This window comes from Hemitrygon akajei, unplaced genomic scaffold (assembly GCF_048418815.1).
Source record: "Hemitrygon akajei unplaced genomic scaffold, sHemAka1.3 Scf000060, whole genome shotgun sequence".
Classification (NCBI taxonomy): domain Eukaryota; kingdom Metazoa; phylum Chordata; class Chondrichthyes; order Myliobatiformes; family Dasyatidae; genus Hemitrygon; species Hemitrygon akajei.
This window is the reverse complement of record NW_027331946.1, coordinates 3,770,835-3,787,858: the sequence shown is the minus strand read 5'-3', so window position 1 is coordinate 3,787,858 and position 17,024 is coordinate 3,770,835. Positions and strand designations below refer to the sequence as shown.

Here is a 17,024-nt window from a genome sequence, read left to right as displayed (position 1 = left end):
GCAGTCAGGATTGCAATACAATATCAGGGGAATGCTCACCTGCACAAGTAATGAGTACCAGAATATTGGGGCTGGATATTCTTTGGTTTTCTTTGTTTTTTGATATTCTTTCTCTCAGTTCTGATGTCTGTAAACAGAGTTTTACTTTCTGTCCTAATATCCATGGCAACATTGAATTAATTCATGTAATCTCAAACACTGAATGTTGAATTGAAGTTATAATATTCTTTGTCAGTTGAGCTATTTAACATTTTTACTATGTTCTCTGTTCACATGGAAGATGTTCAACAGAAACACAAGGAGACTCTGTGGACACAAACTGAAACACTGAGAGTGAACACGATCCGGATGAGGGAGAAGGTGAAGGTTTTCCAGCTGGTTGATCGATACGCTGAGCTCACGGTCATTTCTACTGTTCGAGATCGGAGACTGGTGGAACATGAGCTGCTGGCAAGAGGCAGAGACCACGAGGAATTGAGAGAGAACCATCTCCGCCGAGAGCTGGAAAGAATCCGGACTGATCAGCTGTTCCAGAGCAGCTTTTCCCGGAGTAACAATAAATCAAGGAGTTCAGCAGCAGTGGCCGGAGTCCCAGGAATTGGGAAAACCACAATGGTACAAAAGATTGTTTATGACTGGGCCACGGGGAAAATATACCAACAGTTCAAGTTTGTCTTCAGTTTCAAATTTCGCGATTTAAACTCTATTAACTGCAGAATAAACTTGAGGGAACTGGTTTTGGATCAGTATCCTTACTTTGGGAATATCCTGAGAGAGGTCTGGAAGAACCCAGAGGGATTGCTGTTTATATTCGATGGTTTGGATGAATTCAACCACAAAATCAATTTTGCTGACAGTTGGAGAGATACAGACCCCAAGTACCAGTGCCCAGATCCCGAGTGGTGGTGTGAAGTGTCTGACATTGTGTACAGTTTAATCCAGGGCAAGCTGCTCCCAGGGTGTTCAGTGCTGGTGACCACCCGCCCCACTGCGTTACATTTATTGGAAAAGGCAGAGATCAGTGTCTGGGCTGAAATCCTGGGATTTGTTGGTGAAGAACGGAAGGAATATTTCGTCAGGCATTTTGAAGATCAGATGGTGGCAGAAGCTGTTTTCAAACACGTGAAGGAGAACGAGATCCTGTACACCATGAGCTACAACCCCTCCTACTGCTGGATCCTCGCTTTGGCACTGGGCCCTTTCTTCACACAAAGAGTCAGGGACCCACAGCGAGTTCCCAAGACCATCACCCAACTGTACTCCTACTATATTTACAATATCCTGAAAAACCATGGCCGTGAGATTGAGAACCCCCGAGATGTGTTACTCAGGGTTGGTCAGATGGCCTTCAGAGGAGTGTCCAAGAAGAAGATTGTGTTTACAGATGGAGATTTGATCAATCTGCACCCTTCCCAGTTCCTGTCCGGGTTCCTGATGGAGCTATTGGAGAGAGAGGATTCTGCCCAGAGCGTGGTGTACACATTCCCACACCTAACCATCCAAGAGTTTGTAGCTGCAGTCGCACAATTCCTGAATCCACATCCCGGGGATATCCTGAAATTCCTCACTGAAGTCCACAGCACGACAGATGGGCGATTTGAGGTATTTCTCCGTTTTGTTGCTGGTCTCTCCAACCCAATGACAGCTCGGGGCCTGGAGGAGTTTCTGGGTCCATTTCCTCATCAAACGACCTGCCGGGTGATTGACTGGGTGAAGGAGGAGTTTAAACGCCAGAGTGGAAACACATGGAGTGAAGCTGGTAAAAGGAGCCTCCTGAACACATTGCACTACTTGTTTGAGTCTCAGAATCGTGGACTGGCTCAGGCCGCACTGGAATCTGTGGAAACACTTTCATTCAGTGAAATGACACTGACCCCAATTGACTGCGCAGTCCTGTCTCATGTCATCGGACTCTGTGATACAATAAAACACCTCGACCTGTGGGACTGCCACATTCAGTGTGAAGGAATCCAGGGGTTGGGACCCGGGTTGCACAAGTGCCAGGAGTTGAGGTAACTTTATTTATCTCTCTGAACTGTGAAACTGTCTCATTGTGTTGTTTCAATGTAAAGGAATTTTGGTAAATTTGTAGTAAATCAGATTGTGAAGAATTGTGTCAAATGCCCACTGGGTCAGTCAGTAATTCACCAAGGACGGGAGGGTTTGGTGGTTCCTTGTGAAGGGATGTTGGAGACTTCATCAGATCAGTGAACAACGGCAATTGGTTTAATGGTAGTAAATCACAGGAATGGCCGTGCTTCTCACTGCCTGTGACACGTCCATTGACAATGTTCCTTCACACTGTTACTGACACCCAGACTGACATTGATTGCAGCAGGTGGGTCAGAGATTCACACCCCCTTCCCGGTGAGGGACAAGAGACCGTCAGCAGACTGTCCCAGTGAGAAGGGAAGAAATACCATTGTGAGATTGTCCTCCCACTGCCATTCCCCGTCTGTGTCTTTGCTCACTTCCAGTTACGCAAAGAGCGAGGGCACATCTCCTCTGGGGCTCTGTTCAGACACAACACGCACGTACAAAAAAATTCTGCATCCTCTCATCTTGTCAGATTATCATTTACCCTTGGAATTCTCCTGTGGGACCTCACATCCCAATCCCCCTTTCATTCTTTGGAATCTCGACCCCATCCCCATTCCTCCTGTGGGCTCTCTATTACCCTTTCCTCATCCTCCTGTGGGATGTCTTTTCCACACCCCCCCCCCTTCATGTGAGATCTCTCTTCCCAACCCCCCTTCCTCTTGTGGGATCTCTCCTCAACATCCCTCTTCCTCCTGTGAGTTCTCTCTTCCCCATCTCTCTCCCCCATCGACTTCTTCCTGTCGGATCTCTCTTTGGCATGCCCCATTGTCCTGTGGAATTTCTATTCGCCAACCCCCTTCCTCCTGTGAAATTTCTCTTCCCAATCCCACATCCTCCTGTGGGAACTCTCTTCTACATCCCTCCACCTCCTGGTCGATCTCTCAACCCCTTCCCCCTTCATCATGTTTAATATCTCTCTATATCCCCCTTCCTCCTGTGGGATCTCTCTTCCCCATCCCCTTCCTCCTGTGGGATCTCACTTCCCCATCCCCTTCCTCCTTTGGGATCTCACTTCCCCATCCCCATCCCCCTTTCGACTGTGGGAACTCTCCTCCCCATAGAATCATAAAATCATAGAACACTACAGCACAGAAAACAAGCCATTCGGTCCTTCTAGTCTGTACCAAAACCTTATTCCGCTAGTCCCGTTAACCTGCACGCAGTCCATAACCCTCCAGTCCTCTCCCATCCATGTATCTATCCAATTTATTCTTAAAGCTTAAGAGTGAGTCCACATTTTCCACATAAGATGGCAGCTCATTCCACACTCTCACCACCCTCTGAGTGAAGAAGTTCCTCCTAATGCTCCCCCTAAACCTTTCCCCTTTCATGCTGAAGACATGTCTTCTCATTTTTATCTCTCCAAATCTATGCCTATTCGCATTTACCCTGTCTATACCCTCATAATTCTGTAAACCTCTATCAAATCTCCCCTCATTCTTCTACGCTCCAAGGAATAAAGTCCTAACCTGTTCAATATTTCCTTGTAACTCAACTCCTGAAGACCTGGCAACATCCTAGAAAATCTTCTCTGCACTTTTTCAAACTTACTGATATCCTTCCTATAGTTAGGTCATCAGAACTGCACACAATACTCCAAATGTGGCCTCACAAATGTCTTATACAACCTCACCATTGTGTTCCAACTCCTAAACTCAACTTTGATTTATTAATGCCTGGGTGCCAAAGCCTTCTTTACAACCCTGTCTACCTGTAACGCCACTTTCAGGGACTTGTGTCTGAACCCCCAGATCCCTTTGTTCCTCCGCACTCTTCAGTGCCCTACCGTTTATCGTGTATATCGTACCTTGATTTGTCCTTCCAAAATGGAACACCTCACACTTGTCTGCATTAAATTCCATCTGCCATTTTCTGGCCAATTTTTCGAGTTGGTCCAGATCCCTCTTCAAGCTTTGAAAGCTTTCCTCGCTGTCCACAATGCCTGTATCTTAGTGTCATCAGCAAACCTGTTGATCCAATTTATCACATTATCATCTAGGTCATTGATACAGACAACAAACAACAATGGTCCCAGCACAGATCCCTGAGACACTCCACTAGTTACAGGCCTCCAGTCTAAGAAGCAAACATCCACTACCACTCTTTGTCTTCTCCCACACAGCCAATTTCGAATCCAGTTTACAACCCCTCCACGGAAACCTAGTGTTGAACCTTTAGAAATAACCTCATATGTGGGACCTTGTCAAAGGCCTTACTAAAGTTCATGTGGACACCATCAACAGCCTTTCCTTCATTTGCATTCTTGGTAACCTCAAAAACCACTACATGATTCATTAAAAACGATCTACCACGCACAAAGCCATGCTGACTATATTTAATCAGCCCTTGGTTGTCCAATTCCTTGTATATCCGATCTCTCAGAACATTTTCCGATAATTTACCTACTACTGATGTCAGGCTTACCGGCCTGTAATTACCTGGTGTAATTTTGGAGCCTTTTTCAAACAACGGAACTACATGAGCTACCCTCCAATCCTCCAGCACTGCACCCGTGGCTGAGGACATTTTAAATATTTCTGCCAGGGCCCCTGCAATTTCTACACTAGTCTCTCTCAAGGTCCGAGAAAATATCATGTCAGTTCCAGGGGATTTATTTACCTTTATTCACTGTAAGGCAGCAAGCAGCTCCTCCTCTTTAATCTCTATATGTTCCATGACACTACGGTTTGTTTGCCTTAATTCCATATCCGTTATGCCAGTTCCCTGATTAAACACTGATGCAAAAAACTGTTTTAAGATCTCCTCCATCTCATGAGGCTCCACACATAGACAACCACTCTGATCTACTAGGGGATCAATTTTGTCCTTTACTATCCTTTTACTCTTAATATACTTGTAGAAACCCTTTGGGTTTACCTTCACATGATCTGCCAACGCAACCTCATGTCTTCATTTTGCCTTCCTGATTTCCTTCTTTAGTATTCCCTTAAATTTTCTATACTCTTCAAGTACCTCATTTGTTCCTTGTTGCCTATACCTGCTAAATGCCTATTTAACCAGATCGTCAATATCCCTTGAAAACCAAGATCCCCTATGCCCGTTAACTTTGTCTTTAATCCTGGCAGGAACATGGAAACTCTGCACTCTCAAAGTTTCACCCTTGAAGACGTTCCACTTACTGAACACATCCCTCCCAGAAAACAACTTATCCCAATCCATTCTTCCCAGATCCTCTCTCATTTCCACAAAATTGGCCCTTCTCCAATTCAGAACCTTAACTGGTGGACCAGTCCTATCCTTATCCATAATTATCTTGAAACTAATGACATTATGGTCACTGGACCCAAAATGATCACCTACACATACTTCTGTCACCTGACCTGTCTGGTTCCCTAATAGGAGATCAGGCACTGCACCCTCTCTCGTTGGTAACTCAATATATTGATTTAGAAAACTTTCCTGATCACATTTGACAAACTCCACACCACCTAACCCTTTCTCGGAGTGGGAGTCCCAGTCAATATGTGGAAAGTTAAAATCCCCTACGATTACAACTTTCTGTTTCTTACATCGGTCTGCTACCTCTCTGCAGATTTGCTCCTCCATTTCTCTCTGCCTATTGGGTGGTCTATAATACAACCCTATTCGTGTGGTCACACCTTTCCCGTTCCTCAACTCCACCAATATGGCCTCTGTAGACGAACTCTCCGGGCTGCCCCATCTACGCACAACTGTGATATTCTCCCTGACTGGTAATGCCACTCCTCCCCCTCTCATCCCTCCCCACTATCACATCTGAAACAACAGAATCCAGGAACATGAAGCTGCCAGTCCTGCCCCTCCTGCAAACCAAGTCTTATTAATAGCAATAATGTCGAAATCATCATGTGCCAATCCACGCCCTAAATTCATCTGCCTTACCTACAATACACCTTGCATTGAAATAGATGCACCTGAGAACATTTCTATCACGTACAAACCATTGATTTCTGTCATTACATGCAGTCCTCGAATGACCGTTATCATCCTCCACCTCACTATCTGCTCTAACACTCTGGTTCCCCACCCCTGCAATCTAGTTTACAACCCCCGGAGCAGAACTTGCTAACCTACCGGCAAGGATGTTAGTCCCCTCCAGTTCAGGTGCAAACTGTCCAATTCGAACTGGTCCCACCTCCCCTGGAAGAAAGCCCAATTGTCCAGAAACATGAGCCCCTCCCTCATGCACCATCCCCTCAGCCACGTATTTAGCTGCATTATCATCCTATTTCTAGCCTCACTAGCACGTGGCACGGGTAGCAATCCACCTGTGTGATCTCGCGCCTGTGGGAACTCTCTTCCCAATCTCCCTTCATCCAGTGGGATCCCCCCTCCCCATCATCTTCCACCTGTGGATGTCTCTTCCCCAAAACCCTTCCTCCTATGGAATCTCTATTCCCATCCCCATTCCTCCTGTGCCATCTCTCTTCCCCATCCGCCTTCCTCCTGTGTGGCCTGTGTTCCCATCCCCCACTTCCTGTGGGATCTATCCTACTCATCCCCGTTCCTCCTGAAGGATATCTCTTCCCTATCCCTCTTCTTCCTTTGGGATCTCTCGTCCATCCGACTTCACCCTGTGGGTCATCAGAATGCCCCCTCTTCCTGTGGGATCTTTCTTTTCCATCCACATTCATCCTGATGTATATCCCTTCCCCATCCCACATCCTCCTGTCAGATCTCTCTTCAGCATTCTCCTTCCAACTGTGGGATATCTCTTACCTATCCCCCATCCTCCTCTGGAACATCTCTTTCCCAACACCCTTCCTTCCGTGGGATCTTTCTTCCCCATCCCACTTCCACTGGTGGGATCGCTCTTCCCCATCGATATTCCTCCTGTGGGATCTCTCTTCCTTTCCCCCTACCTCTTGTGGGATATCTCTTTCCCATCCCTCTTCCTCCATTGGGATCGCTCGTCCATCCGACTTCCTCCTGTGCGCTCTCTCTTCCCCATCACGCTTCCTCCTGTGGGCCAATATAATGCCCCCTCTTCCTGTGGGATCTGTCTTTTCCCACCACATTCATCCTGATGTATCTCTCTTAGTCATCCCACATTCTCCTGTATGATCTCCCTTTCGCATCCCACATCCTCCTGTCGGATCTCTCCCCCATTCTCCTTCCAACTCTGGGATATCTCCTCCCCACCCTCTTTCTTCCTAGGCATATATATTCCCCAACCCCTTACTTCTGTGCGATCTCTATTCCCCATCCCATTCCTCCTGTGAGCTCTCTCCTCCCCATCAACTTCCTGCTGTTGGATCACTCTTCCTCGTCCCCCTTCCTCATGTTGGATATCTCTTTCCCATCCCTCTTCCTCCATTGGGATCACTCGTCCATCCGACTTCCTCCTGTGGGCTCTCTCTTCCCCATCCCGCTTCCTCCTGTGGGCCAATATAATGCCCCCTCTTCCTGTGGGATCTGTTTTTTTCCCACCACATTCATGCTGATGTATCTCTCTTACTCATCCAACATACTCCTGTATGATCTCTCTTTCCCATCCCACATTGTCCTGTCGGATCTCTCTTCCCCATTCTCCTTCCAACTGTGGGATATCTCCTCCCCACCCTCTTTCTTCCTAGGCATATATCTTCCCCACCCCTTACTTCTGTGGGATCTCTATTCCCCATCCCATTCCTCCTGTGAGCTCTCTCCTCCCCATCAACTTCCTGCTGTTGGATCACTCTTCTTCATCACCCTTCCTCATGTGAGATATCTCTTCCCCATCCACCTTCTTCCTCTGGGATCGCTCGTGCATCCAACCTCCTCTTGTGGGCGCTGTCTTCCCCATCCTCCTTTCTCCTGTGGGTATTCTTTTCCCATGCCCCTCTTCCTGTGGGGTCTCTCTTCTCCATCCCCTTTCCTACTATGTGATCTCTCTTCACAATCCCACATCATCCTGTGGGATCTCTCTTCCCCATACTTCTTGTGGGATCTCTCTTGCCCATTACCTTCCTACTATTGGATATCTCTTCTCATCCACATTCCTGCTCTGGCAACTCTTTACCCGATCACACTTCCTCCTGTGGGATCTCTCTTCCCATCCCCCTTTCCTTCTGTAGGATCTCTCTTCCCCATTAATTTCCTGCTGTTGGAACTCTCTTCCCTATTCACACTTCTCCAGTAGGATCGATTATTTCCCCCTTTCCCATTTACCTTCCTCCTGTGGGTTCTATCTTCCCCATCACCCCTCTTATGTGGGATCTCTCTTCCTCATCCCCATTTCTGCTGTTGGATCTCCCTTTCCATTCCCCCTTCCTCCTGTAGGATCTCTCTTCCCCATTCCACTTCCTCCTGTTGGACCTCTCTTCCCAAAACCCTTTCCTCCCGTGGTATTGCTGTTCCCAATCCCCCTTCCACATGTAGGATCTCTATTCCTCATCCCCCTTCTGCTTTTGGATTGTTCGTCCATCCGAACTCCTGCTGCTCCCGACTTCCTCCTGTTGGATCTCTCTTCCCCATCACATTTCCTCCTGTGGGATCTCCCTTCCCCATCCCCCTTCCTCCTGTGGGAATTATTTTCCTAATCCCACTTCCTCTTTTGGGGACTCTGTTCCCAAACCTCCTATGTCCTGTGGGATCTCTCCTACTCATCACCCATCCTCCTGTCTGATTTCTCTTCACCGTGCTCGACCCTCCTGTTGGATCACGCTTCGCAATCCCCCTTCCTGCTGTGTGCTCTCTCCACCCTATCAACATCCTCCTGTGGTATCTCTCTTCCTCATCCCCATTCCTCCTTTGGGACCGTTCATACTTCAGACTTCCTCCTATGGGCTCTCTCTTGCCACCCCTTCCTCCTGTAGGTCATCTGTTCCCATGCCCATTCTTCCTGTGGGATGCCTCATCTCCATCTCCCTTCCTCCTGTGGGATATCTCTTCCCCATCCGCCTTCCTCCTCTGGGATCACGTCCATCTCCTTCCTCCTGTGGGATCTCCCTTCCCCATCCCCCTTCCTCCTGTGGGAATTATTTTCCTAATCCCACTTCCTCTTTTGGGGCCTCTGTTCCCAAACTTCCTACGTCCTGTGGGATCTCTCCTACTCATCACCCATCCTCCTGTCTGATCTCTCTTCACCGTGCTCGACCCTCCTGTTGGATCTCTCTTCCTCATCTCCCTTCCTCCAGTGGGATTCCCTTTCCCATCCCCCTTCCTCCTTTGGGACCGTTCGTCCTTCAGACTTCCTCCTGTGGGCTCTCTCTTGCCACCCCTTCCTCCTGTGGGTCATCTGTTCCCATGCCCATTCTTCCTGTGGGATGCCTCTTCTCCATCTCCCTTCCTCTTGTGGGAAATCTCTTCCCCATCCCCCTTCCTCCTCTGGGATCACGTCCATCTCCTTCCTCCTGTGGGAACTCTCTTCCTCATTCACTTCCTGCTGTGGGATCTCTCTTCCCCATTCCCCTTCCTCCTGTGGGATCTCTCTTCTCCATCCCCCTCCCTACTATGTGATCTCTCTTCACAATCTCACTTCATCCTGTGGGATCTCTCTTCCCCACCCCCTTCCTACTGTGGACCCTCTGTTCCATGTCCCCACTTCCTGTGGGATCTCTCTTTCCCATCCAGCTTCCTCCTTCCATCTGTGGGGTTTATCTTCCCCATCCCCTTACTTTCTGTGGGATCTCCCTTCCCCATTTCTTCCTGCTGTTGGATCTCCCTACCCCTATCCAACGTTCTCCTGTGGGATGTCTCTTCCCCTTCCTCCTGTGGGATTAATCTTCCTCACCCCCTTGCTCCAGTGGGATCACCCTTCCCCAACCACCTTCCTCCTGTGGGATCTCTCAACCCCAACACCTTTTGCCCCATGGGATCTCTTTTCCACGTCCTCCTTACTCCTGTTGGATCGCTCTCCCCATCCCCTTACTCCTATGAGATCTCTTTTCCCCATCCCTTTCCTCCTGTGGGATTAATCTTCCCCACCCCCTTTCTTCTTGTGGGATCTGTCTACCGCATCCCACATCCTCCTGTGGGATCTCCCGTCCCCATCATTCTTACTCATGTGGGATCTCGCTTCGCAATCCGTCTTCCTGCTGTGGGGCCTCTCCTCCCCATTAAATTCCTGCAATTGGATCCCTCTTCCTCATCCCCCTTTCTCCTGTTGGATATCTCTTCCCCATCCGCCTTCCTCCTCTGGGATCATGTCCATCCCCTTCGTCCTGTGGGAACTCTCTTCCCCATCCATTTCCTCCTGTGAGATCTCCTTTCCCCATCCCCCTTCCTACTGTGGGAATTATTTTCCCAATTTCACTTCCTCTTGTGTGGCCTCTGTTCCCAAACCTCTTACCTCCTGTGGGATCTCTCCTAAACATCACCCATCCTCCTGTCTGATCTCTCTGCACCATGCTTGACCCTTCTGTCAGATCTCTCTTCCCCATCCCCCATCTTCCTGTGGAATTTATCTTCCCCACCTCCTTTCTTCCTGTGGGATCTCTTTTCCCCATCCCCATTCCTTCTGTCTGTTGGCCCTTCCCCATCACCTTTATCCTTTGGGATCTCTCTTCCTCTTCCTCATGCTCCAGTTCGCCATCCCTTCGCCATCCACCTTCCTCTTGTGGGATCTCACTTTCCCAACCTCCTTTCCCCCATGGGACCTCTCTTCACCATCCTCTTTCTCTTGCGGGATCTCTCTACCCATCCCCCATCCTCCTGTGGGATCTCTCTCCCCCACCCCCCTTCCTCTTGTGGGATCTCTCACTCCCATATGCTTCATAGAATCATAAAATCATAGAACACTACCGCACAGAAAACAAGCCATTCGGCCCCTCTGCTTTGTGCTGAGACTTTATTCCGCTAGTCCCATTGACCTGAACACAGTCCATAACCCTCTTGACCTCTCCCATCCATGCATCTATCCAATTTATTCTTAAAACTTAAGAGTGAGTCCCCATTTTCCACATCAAATGGCAGCTCGTTCCACACTCTCACCACCCTCTGAGTGAAGAAGTTCCCCCTAAACCTTTCCCCTTTCACCCTGAAGCCCTCTTGTAATTTACCTCTCCTAATCTATGTGGGAAGAGACTAATCGCATTTACCCTGTCTCAACCCCTCATAATTTTGTAAACCTCTATGAAATCTCCCCTCATTCTTCTGCACTCCAAGGAATAAAGTCATAAGCTGTTCAATCATTCCTTGTAACTTAACTCTTGAAGACCCAGAAACATCCTAGTAAATCTTCTCTGCACACTTTCAATCTTACTGATATCCTTCCTATAGTTAGGTGACCAGAAATGCACACAATAGTCCAAATTTGGCCTCACCAATGTCCTATACAACCGCATCATAACATCCCAACTCCTATACTCAATACATACTCCTGTACTATATCAGTCCTGACGAAGGGTCTCGGCCCAGAATGTTGACTGCTCGTTTCAACGGATGCTGCCCGACCTGCTGAGTTCATCTAGCTTGTTTCTACGTGTTGATTTGACCACAGCATCTGTAGTGTACTTCGTGTTTACCGCCTCCTCTTTAATCTCTGTAAGTTCCATGACAGTATTGTTTATTTCCCTTAATTCCATATACGCTATGCCAGTTTCCTGAGTAAACACTGATGCAAAAAAATTGTTTAAGATCTCCCCCATCACGTGAAGCACCACACATAGACGACCACTCTGATCTTCTAGGGGAGCAATTTTATTCTTTACTATCCTTTTACTCTTAATATACTTGTAGAAACCCTTTGGGTTTACCTTCACATTATTGGCCAAAGCAACCTCATGTCTTCTTTTTGCCTTCCTGATTTCCTTCTTTAGTATTCCCTTAAATTTTCTATACTCTTCAAGTACCTCATTTGTCCCTTGTTGCCTATACCTGCTAAGCACCTACTTAACCAGATCGCCAATATCCCTTGAAAACCAAGGTTCCCTATGCCTATTAACTTTGCCTTTACTCCTGGCAGGAACATGGAAACTCTGCACTCTCAAAGTTTCACCCTTGAAGGCGTTCCACTTACTGAACACATCCTTGCCAGAAAACAACTTATCCCAATCCATTCTTCCCAGATCCACTTTCATTTCCACAAAATTGGCCCTTCTCCAATTCAGAACCTTAACTGGTGGACCAGTCCGATCCTTATACATAATTATCTTGAAACTAATGACATTATGGTCACTGGACCCAAAATGATCACCTACACATACTTCTGTCACCTGACCTGTCTGGTTCCCTAATAGGGGATCAGGTACTGCACCCTCTCTCGTTGGTACCTCAATATATTGATTTAGAAAACTTTCCTGAATACATTTGACAAACTCCACACCACCTAACGCTTTCTCAAAGTGGGAGTCCCAGTCAATATGTGGAAAGTTAAAATCACCTATGATTACAACTTCCTGTTTCTTACATCGGTCTGCTACCTCTCTACAGATTTGCTCATCCAATTCTCTCTGCCTATTGGGCTGTCTATAATACAACCCTATTAGTGTGGTCACAACTTTCTCGTTCCTCAGCTCCATCCATATGGTCTCTATAGACGAGACTTCCAGGCTGTCCCGTCTACGCGCAGCTGTGAGATTCTCCCTGACTAGTAATGCCACTCCTCCCCATTTCATCCCTCCCCCCATCACATCTGAAACAACGGAAACCCGGAACATGAAGCTGTCAGTCCTGCCCCTCCTGCAACCAAGTCTTACTAATAGCAATAATGTCGATATCATCATCATGCCAATCCACGTCCTAAACTCATTTGCCTTACCTACAATACTCCTTGCATTGAAATAGATGGACCTGAGAACATTTCTATCACGTTCAAACCTTTGATATCTGTTTATACAAGCAGTCCTCGCATGACCCTTATCCTCCTCCACCTCACTATCTGCTCTAACACTCTGGTTCCCTTCCGCCTGCAATCTAGTTTACAACCCCCGGAGCAGAACTTGCTAACCTACCGGCAAGGATGTTAGTCCCCTCCAGTTCAGGTGCAAACTGTCCAATTCGAACTGGTCCCACCTCCCCTGGAAGAAAGCCCAATTGTCCAGGAACATGACCCCTCCTCATGCACCATCCACTTAGCCATGCATTTATCTGCATTGTCTTCCTATTTCTAGACTCACTAGCACGTGGCATGGGTAGCAATCCACTTGTGAGATCTCTCTTTCCCATCCCCCTTTCATGCTCTGGGCTTTCTGTTCCCACTCCCCCTTCCTGCTGTTGGACCTCTCCGCAGCAACCACCTTCCTCCTGTAGGATCTGTCTTCCACATCCCCCTTCTTCATCTGGGCTCTCTCTTCCCATTCACCCTTCATCCTGTGGGATCTCTCTTCTACATACATCTTGCTCCTGTGAGATCTCTCTTCCCCATCCCCCTTCCTCCTGTGGGATCTATTTTCCCCATCCTATTTCTTCCTGTGGGATCTCTGTTCATCAACTATCTTCCTTCTGTGGGATCTCTCTTCCCAATCCCCCTTCCTCCGGTGGGATCTCTGTTCCCCATCCCTCTTCCTCCTATGGGATCTCCCCTACTCATCCCCCATCCTCCTGTATGATCACTCTTCCCCACCCACTTCCTGAAGTCTCATCTGTCTTCCCCATACCCCTTCATCCTATGGGATCTCTATTCCTCATTCTCCTTCCTCCTGTGGGATCTCTCTTCCCGAATCACCTTCCTCCTGTGGGATCACTCTCCACATCCCACTTCCTCCTGTGGGATCTTTCTTCTTCATGTTCCATCCTCCTATCGGAACTCTGTTCCGTGACCCCTTTCCTTCTGTGGGATCTCTAATCCCCATTCCCTTCCCCCTGTGCGCTCTTCCCCTCCCCCCCCCCATCAAATTCCTGCTGTTGGATCACTTCCCCATCCCCCTTCCTCCTGTGGGTCCTCTGTTCCCATGCCCCCTCTTCCTGTGGGATCTCTCTTTCCCATCCCCATTCCTCCTGAGGTATCTCTCCTACACATCCCCCATCCTCCTGTATGATCTCTCTTCCCCATCCCTCCTTTTCCTGTCGGATCTCTCTTCCCCATGTTCCTTCCTACTGTGAGATTTATCTTCCGCACCCCCATTCCTACTGTGGGATCTCTCTTTCCCATCCCTCTTCATGCTTTTGGATCACTCGTCCATCCGACATCCTGTGGTACCTCTCTTCCCCATCCGTTTAGCTTGGTTGGCTCTATTTCACTGTGTCCCATTGACATTTCTGCATTTCGGTCAGGAACACTTTTCTCTCCATCGGGGAATGTGCAGAATATGTGGAGTTTAGAGGGTCACACTGGCAGACTATTACTGACATTCGGTGAATACCCTGGAGCTGGACAGTGAGGGACATTGACAGTGATGGGAACTCTGATCAGTGATTTACTGAAGGTTTTAATGCTTCCTGAAATATCAGAGGGAGAGAAATTCCCTCAAACAGACGGTTTGAATCAGGTTGTTCATCAATCTGTCTGTTTGTGTTTAGACTTGGGCGGAGTGAACTGGGAAATTCAGGAGTGAAACTGGTGTCTGCGGCTCTGAGGAACCCGGAGTGTAAAATACAGACACTGGGGTAAGTACCAGACTGTGGGAGATTGTGTTTACAGTCACTGGGTGTCTGACACTGAACATTAATGTGATCAGTAATTGTGTTACTGATAAACACTGGGGATTTGTACCATCTCCTCTCTCTCTGTGTCCTTCACCCTCACTCTCTCTCATCTCCAGGCTGAGGGATGTCGGTCTCACAGATTCTGGTGCCGAGGATCTCGTCTCCGCTCTCAGTACAAACCCATCACTGACGGAGCTGGGCCTGAGTGGTAATAAACTGGGAGATTCAAGAGTGAAACTGGTGTCTGCGGCTCTGAGGAACCCGGAGTGTAAAATACAGAAATTGTGGTAAGTACCAGACTGTGGGAGATTGTGTTTACAGTCACTGGGTGTCTGAGACTGAACATTAATGTGATCAGTAATTGTTTTACTGATAAACACTGGGGTTTTGTACTGTCTCCTATCTCTCTGTGTCCTTCACCCTTACTCTCTCTCATCTCGAGGCTGGAGTTTGTCGATCTCACAGATTCTGGTGCTGAAGATCTCGTCTCCGCTCTCAATACAAACCCATTACTGAAGGAGCTGGACTTGGGATTCAACTCGCTGACAGATCAATCTGTCCCCGCTCTCCGCCGCCTTGTACTGACTCTCCTGAATCTGGAGCAGATTGTGTGAGTGTTTGTGTTAATGTTCAATGTGATAAAATATCAGTGGATCCGCGGGTTTTCAGGTGATATTTGTCTGTGAGTGTTGTTGAAACCTTAACCCCGGTCCCCTGTTACTGACACTGTTGTGTAATCTGTTTATTTCATCTTTATTCTTCCATCTGTTTCAGGGTGTGGTGGAATCTGTTCAGTGAGACCGGGAGGAAGGAACTGAGATCTCTGCAGGAAGTCAGACCAGGACTGAGAGTGTATCTGTGAACATCGCCGCCCGGGGCTTGGGGACATTTTGGCCTCATTCCCCGCCCTCTAACTCCCCCCTCCCCTTTAACACACACCCTCTCCTTTAACTCCCGCCCTTACATTTAATGACCGCGCGCCGGGGGTAATTCCCAACGGTTTTAACGGAACCAGCTCCAGACTCACGCTCGGTGACATCGGATGCGTCCCGCAGTGAGGTATTTCCATCTGTTGTCCCGCAGCGCAGCTTCCGCCAGATATGCGGGTTCGTGACTCCCCCATGTGAGACACAGACAGGAAGAGTCCGGAGGTGTGATTATCCCGGGAGAGAATCTTTTTGCTCACTTTGCTGAAGATGGTGCATTCTGGCCAATAATAGACAAAGGAGCAGGTCGGCCATTCGGCCCATCGGGTCTGCTCCGCATTTCATCATGAGCTGATCCAATCTCCTCTTTAGTCCCATTCCCCCGCCTTCTCACCATAAACTTTGATGCCTGGCCGATATAATGATGTTAAATCGATAAACACCACGGTAGTGACCCTGGATCTGCAGCGATCCCGGACACGGCCCTGAAGTGTGATTTTATAATCATCGGTTCCCCGATGCAGAGTGACGGTGAGAAACGAGACTGATTATTCAACCGGTCACTCGTCGCGGGTTGGTTTATTGTGTGTGACTGTGAGTGAGTCGGGAGCAGCTTATTTATTCCCGCACGTCAGCAGCTCACACATTGTTTAATTTACATTTGTCATGATGAAATCAATAAACTGCTGTAACTTCCTGTCCTGGTGCCGGACTCGAGTTTTATTTGAGGCTTCTGCTGCCCCCCGCACCCTGTGCACTGCAACAGTGGGTCGGAGCTCCTCACACTGACACAGTAGCGTCTCAGCTCCAGGCTGAGGGAGGTCGGACTGGCAGAGTCTGGGTGCCCAGGATCTCATCTCCACCCAACCCCCTTCCTGGTTAACTGACCCCCGCCTGCCCCCCGCAGACAGTTAAAATTGATGTGAGTCCACTGAGGTCCCCAGTATGAGAGGGATGGGGGATGGAATATCGGTGTCAGTCGCAGAGTGAATCTCCCTCCACACCGTCCCATCACACAATCCCGGGGTCAGACACAGATTGAATCTCCCTCCACACTGTCCCATCACACACTCCTGGGGTCAAGCACAGAGTGATTCTCCCAACGCACACTCCCGGGATCAGACAGAGTGAATCTCCCTCCACACTGTCCCATCACACACTCCCGGGGTCAGACACAGAGTGAAGATCCCTCCACACCATCCCATCACACACTCCCAGGGTCAGACACAGAGTGAAGATCCCTCTGCACTTTCCCATCACAAACTCCCCAAGTCAGACATGGAAAAAATGGTCTCTGTAGTGAGAGTTATATCAACTGAGTTCTCGAGTTGAATTAGATTACACAATTACTCTCATTGTGTTCACCTTGGAACTGTAGCACAGGGAACCCACACACACACACACACACACACACACACACACACACACACACACACACACACACACACACACACACACACACACACACACACACACACACACGATGAATAT

General features: G+C 48.4%; 1 protein-coding gene across 1 annotated transcript; it reads left to right on the top strand.

The window, feature by feature from the left end:
• Nucleotides 1–284: 284 nt before the first annotated feature.
• Nucleotides 285–16,230, top strand: LOC140721701 (NACHT, LRR and PYD domains-containing protein 12-like). Its single transcript, XM_073036487.1, has 5 exons — nucleotides 285–2,012; nucleotides 14,482–14,568; nucleotides 14,724–14,894; nucleotides 15,050–15,217; nucleotides 15,382–16,230. Exons 1-5 carry the CDS (start codon nucleotides 349–351, stop codon nucleotides 15,467–15,469), a joined length of 2,178 nt encoding a protein of 725 aa, XP_072892588.1. The 5' UTR covers nucleotides 285–348; the 3' UTR covers nucleotides 15,470–16,230.
• Nucleotides 16,231–17,024: the final 794 nt, after the last annotated feature.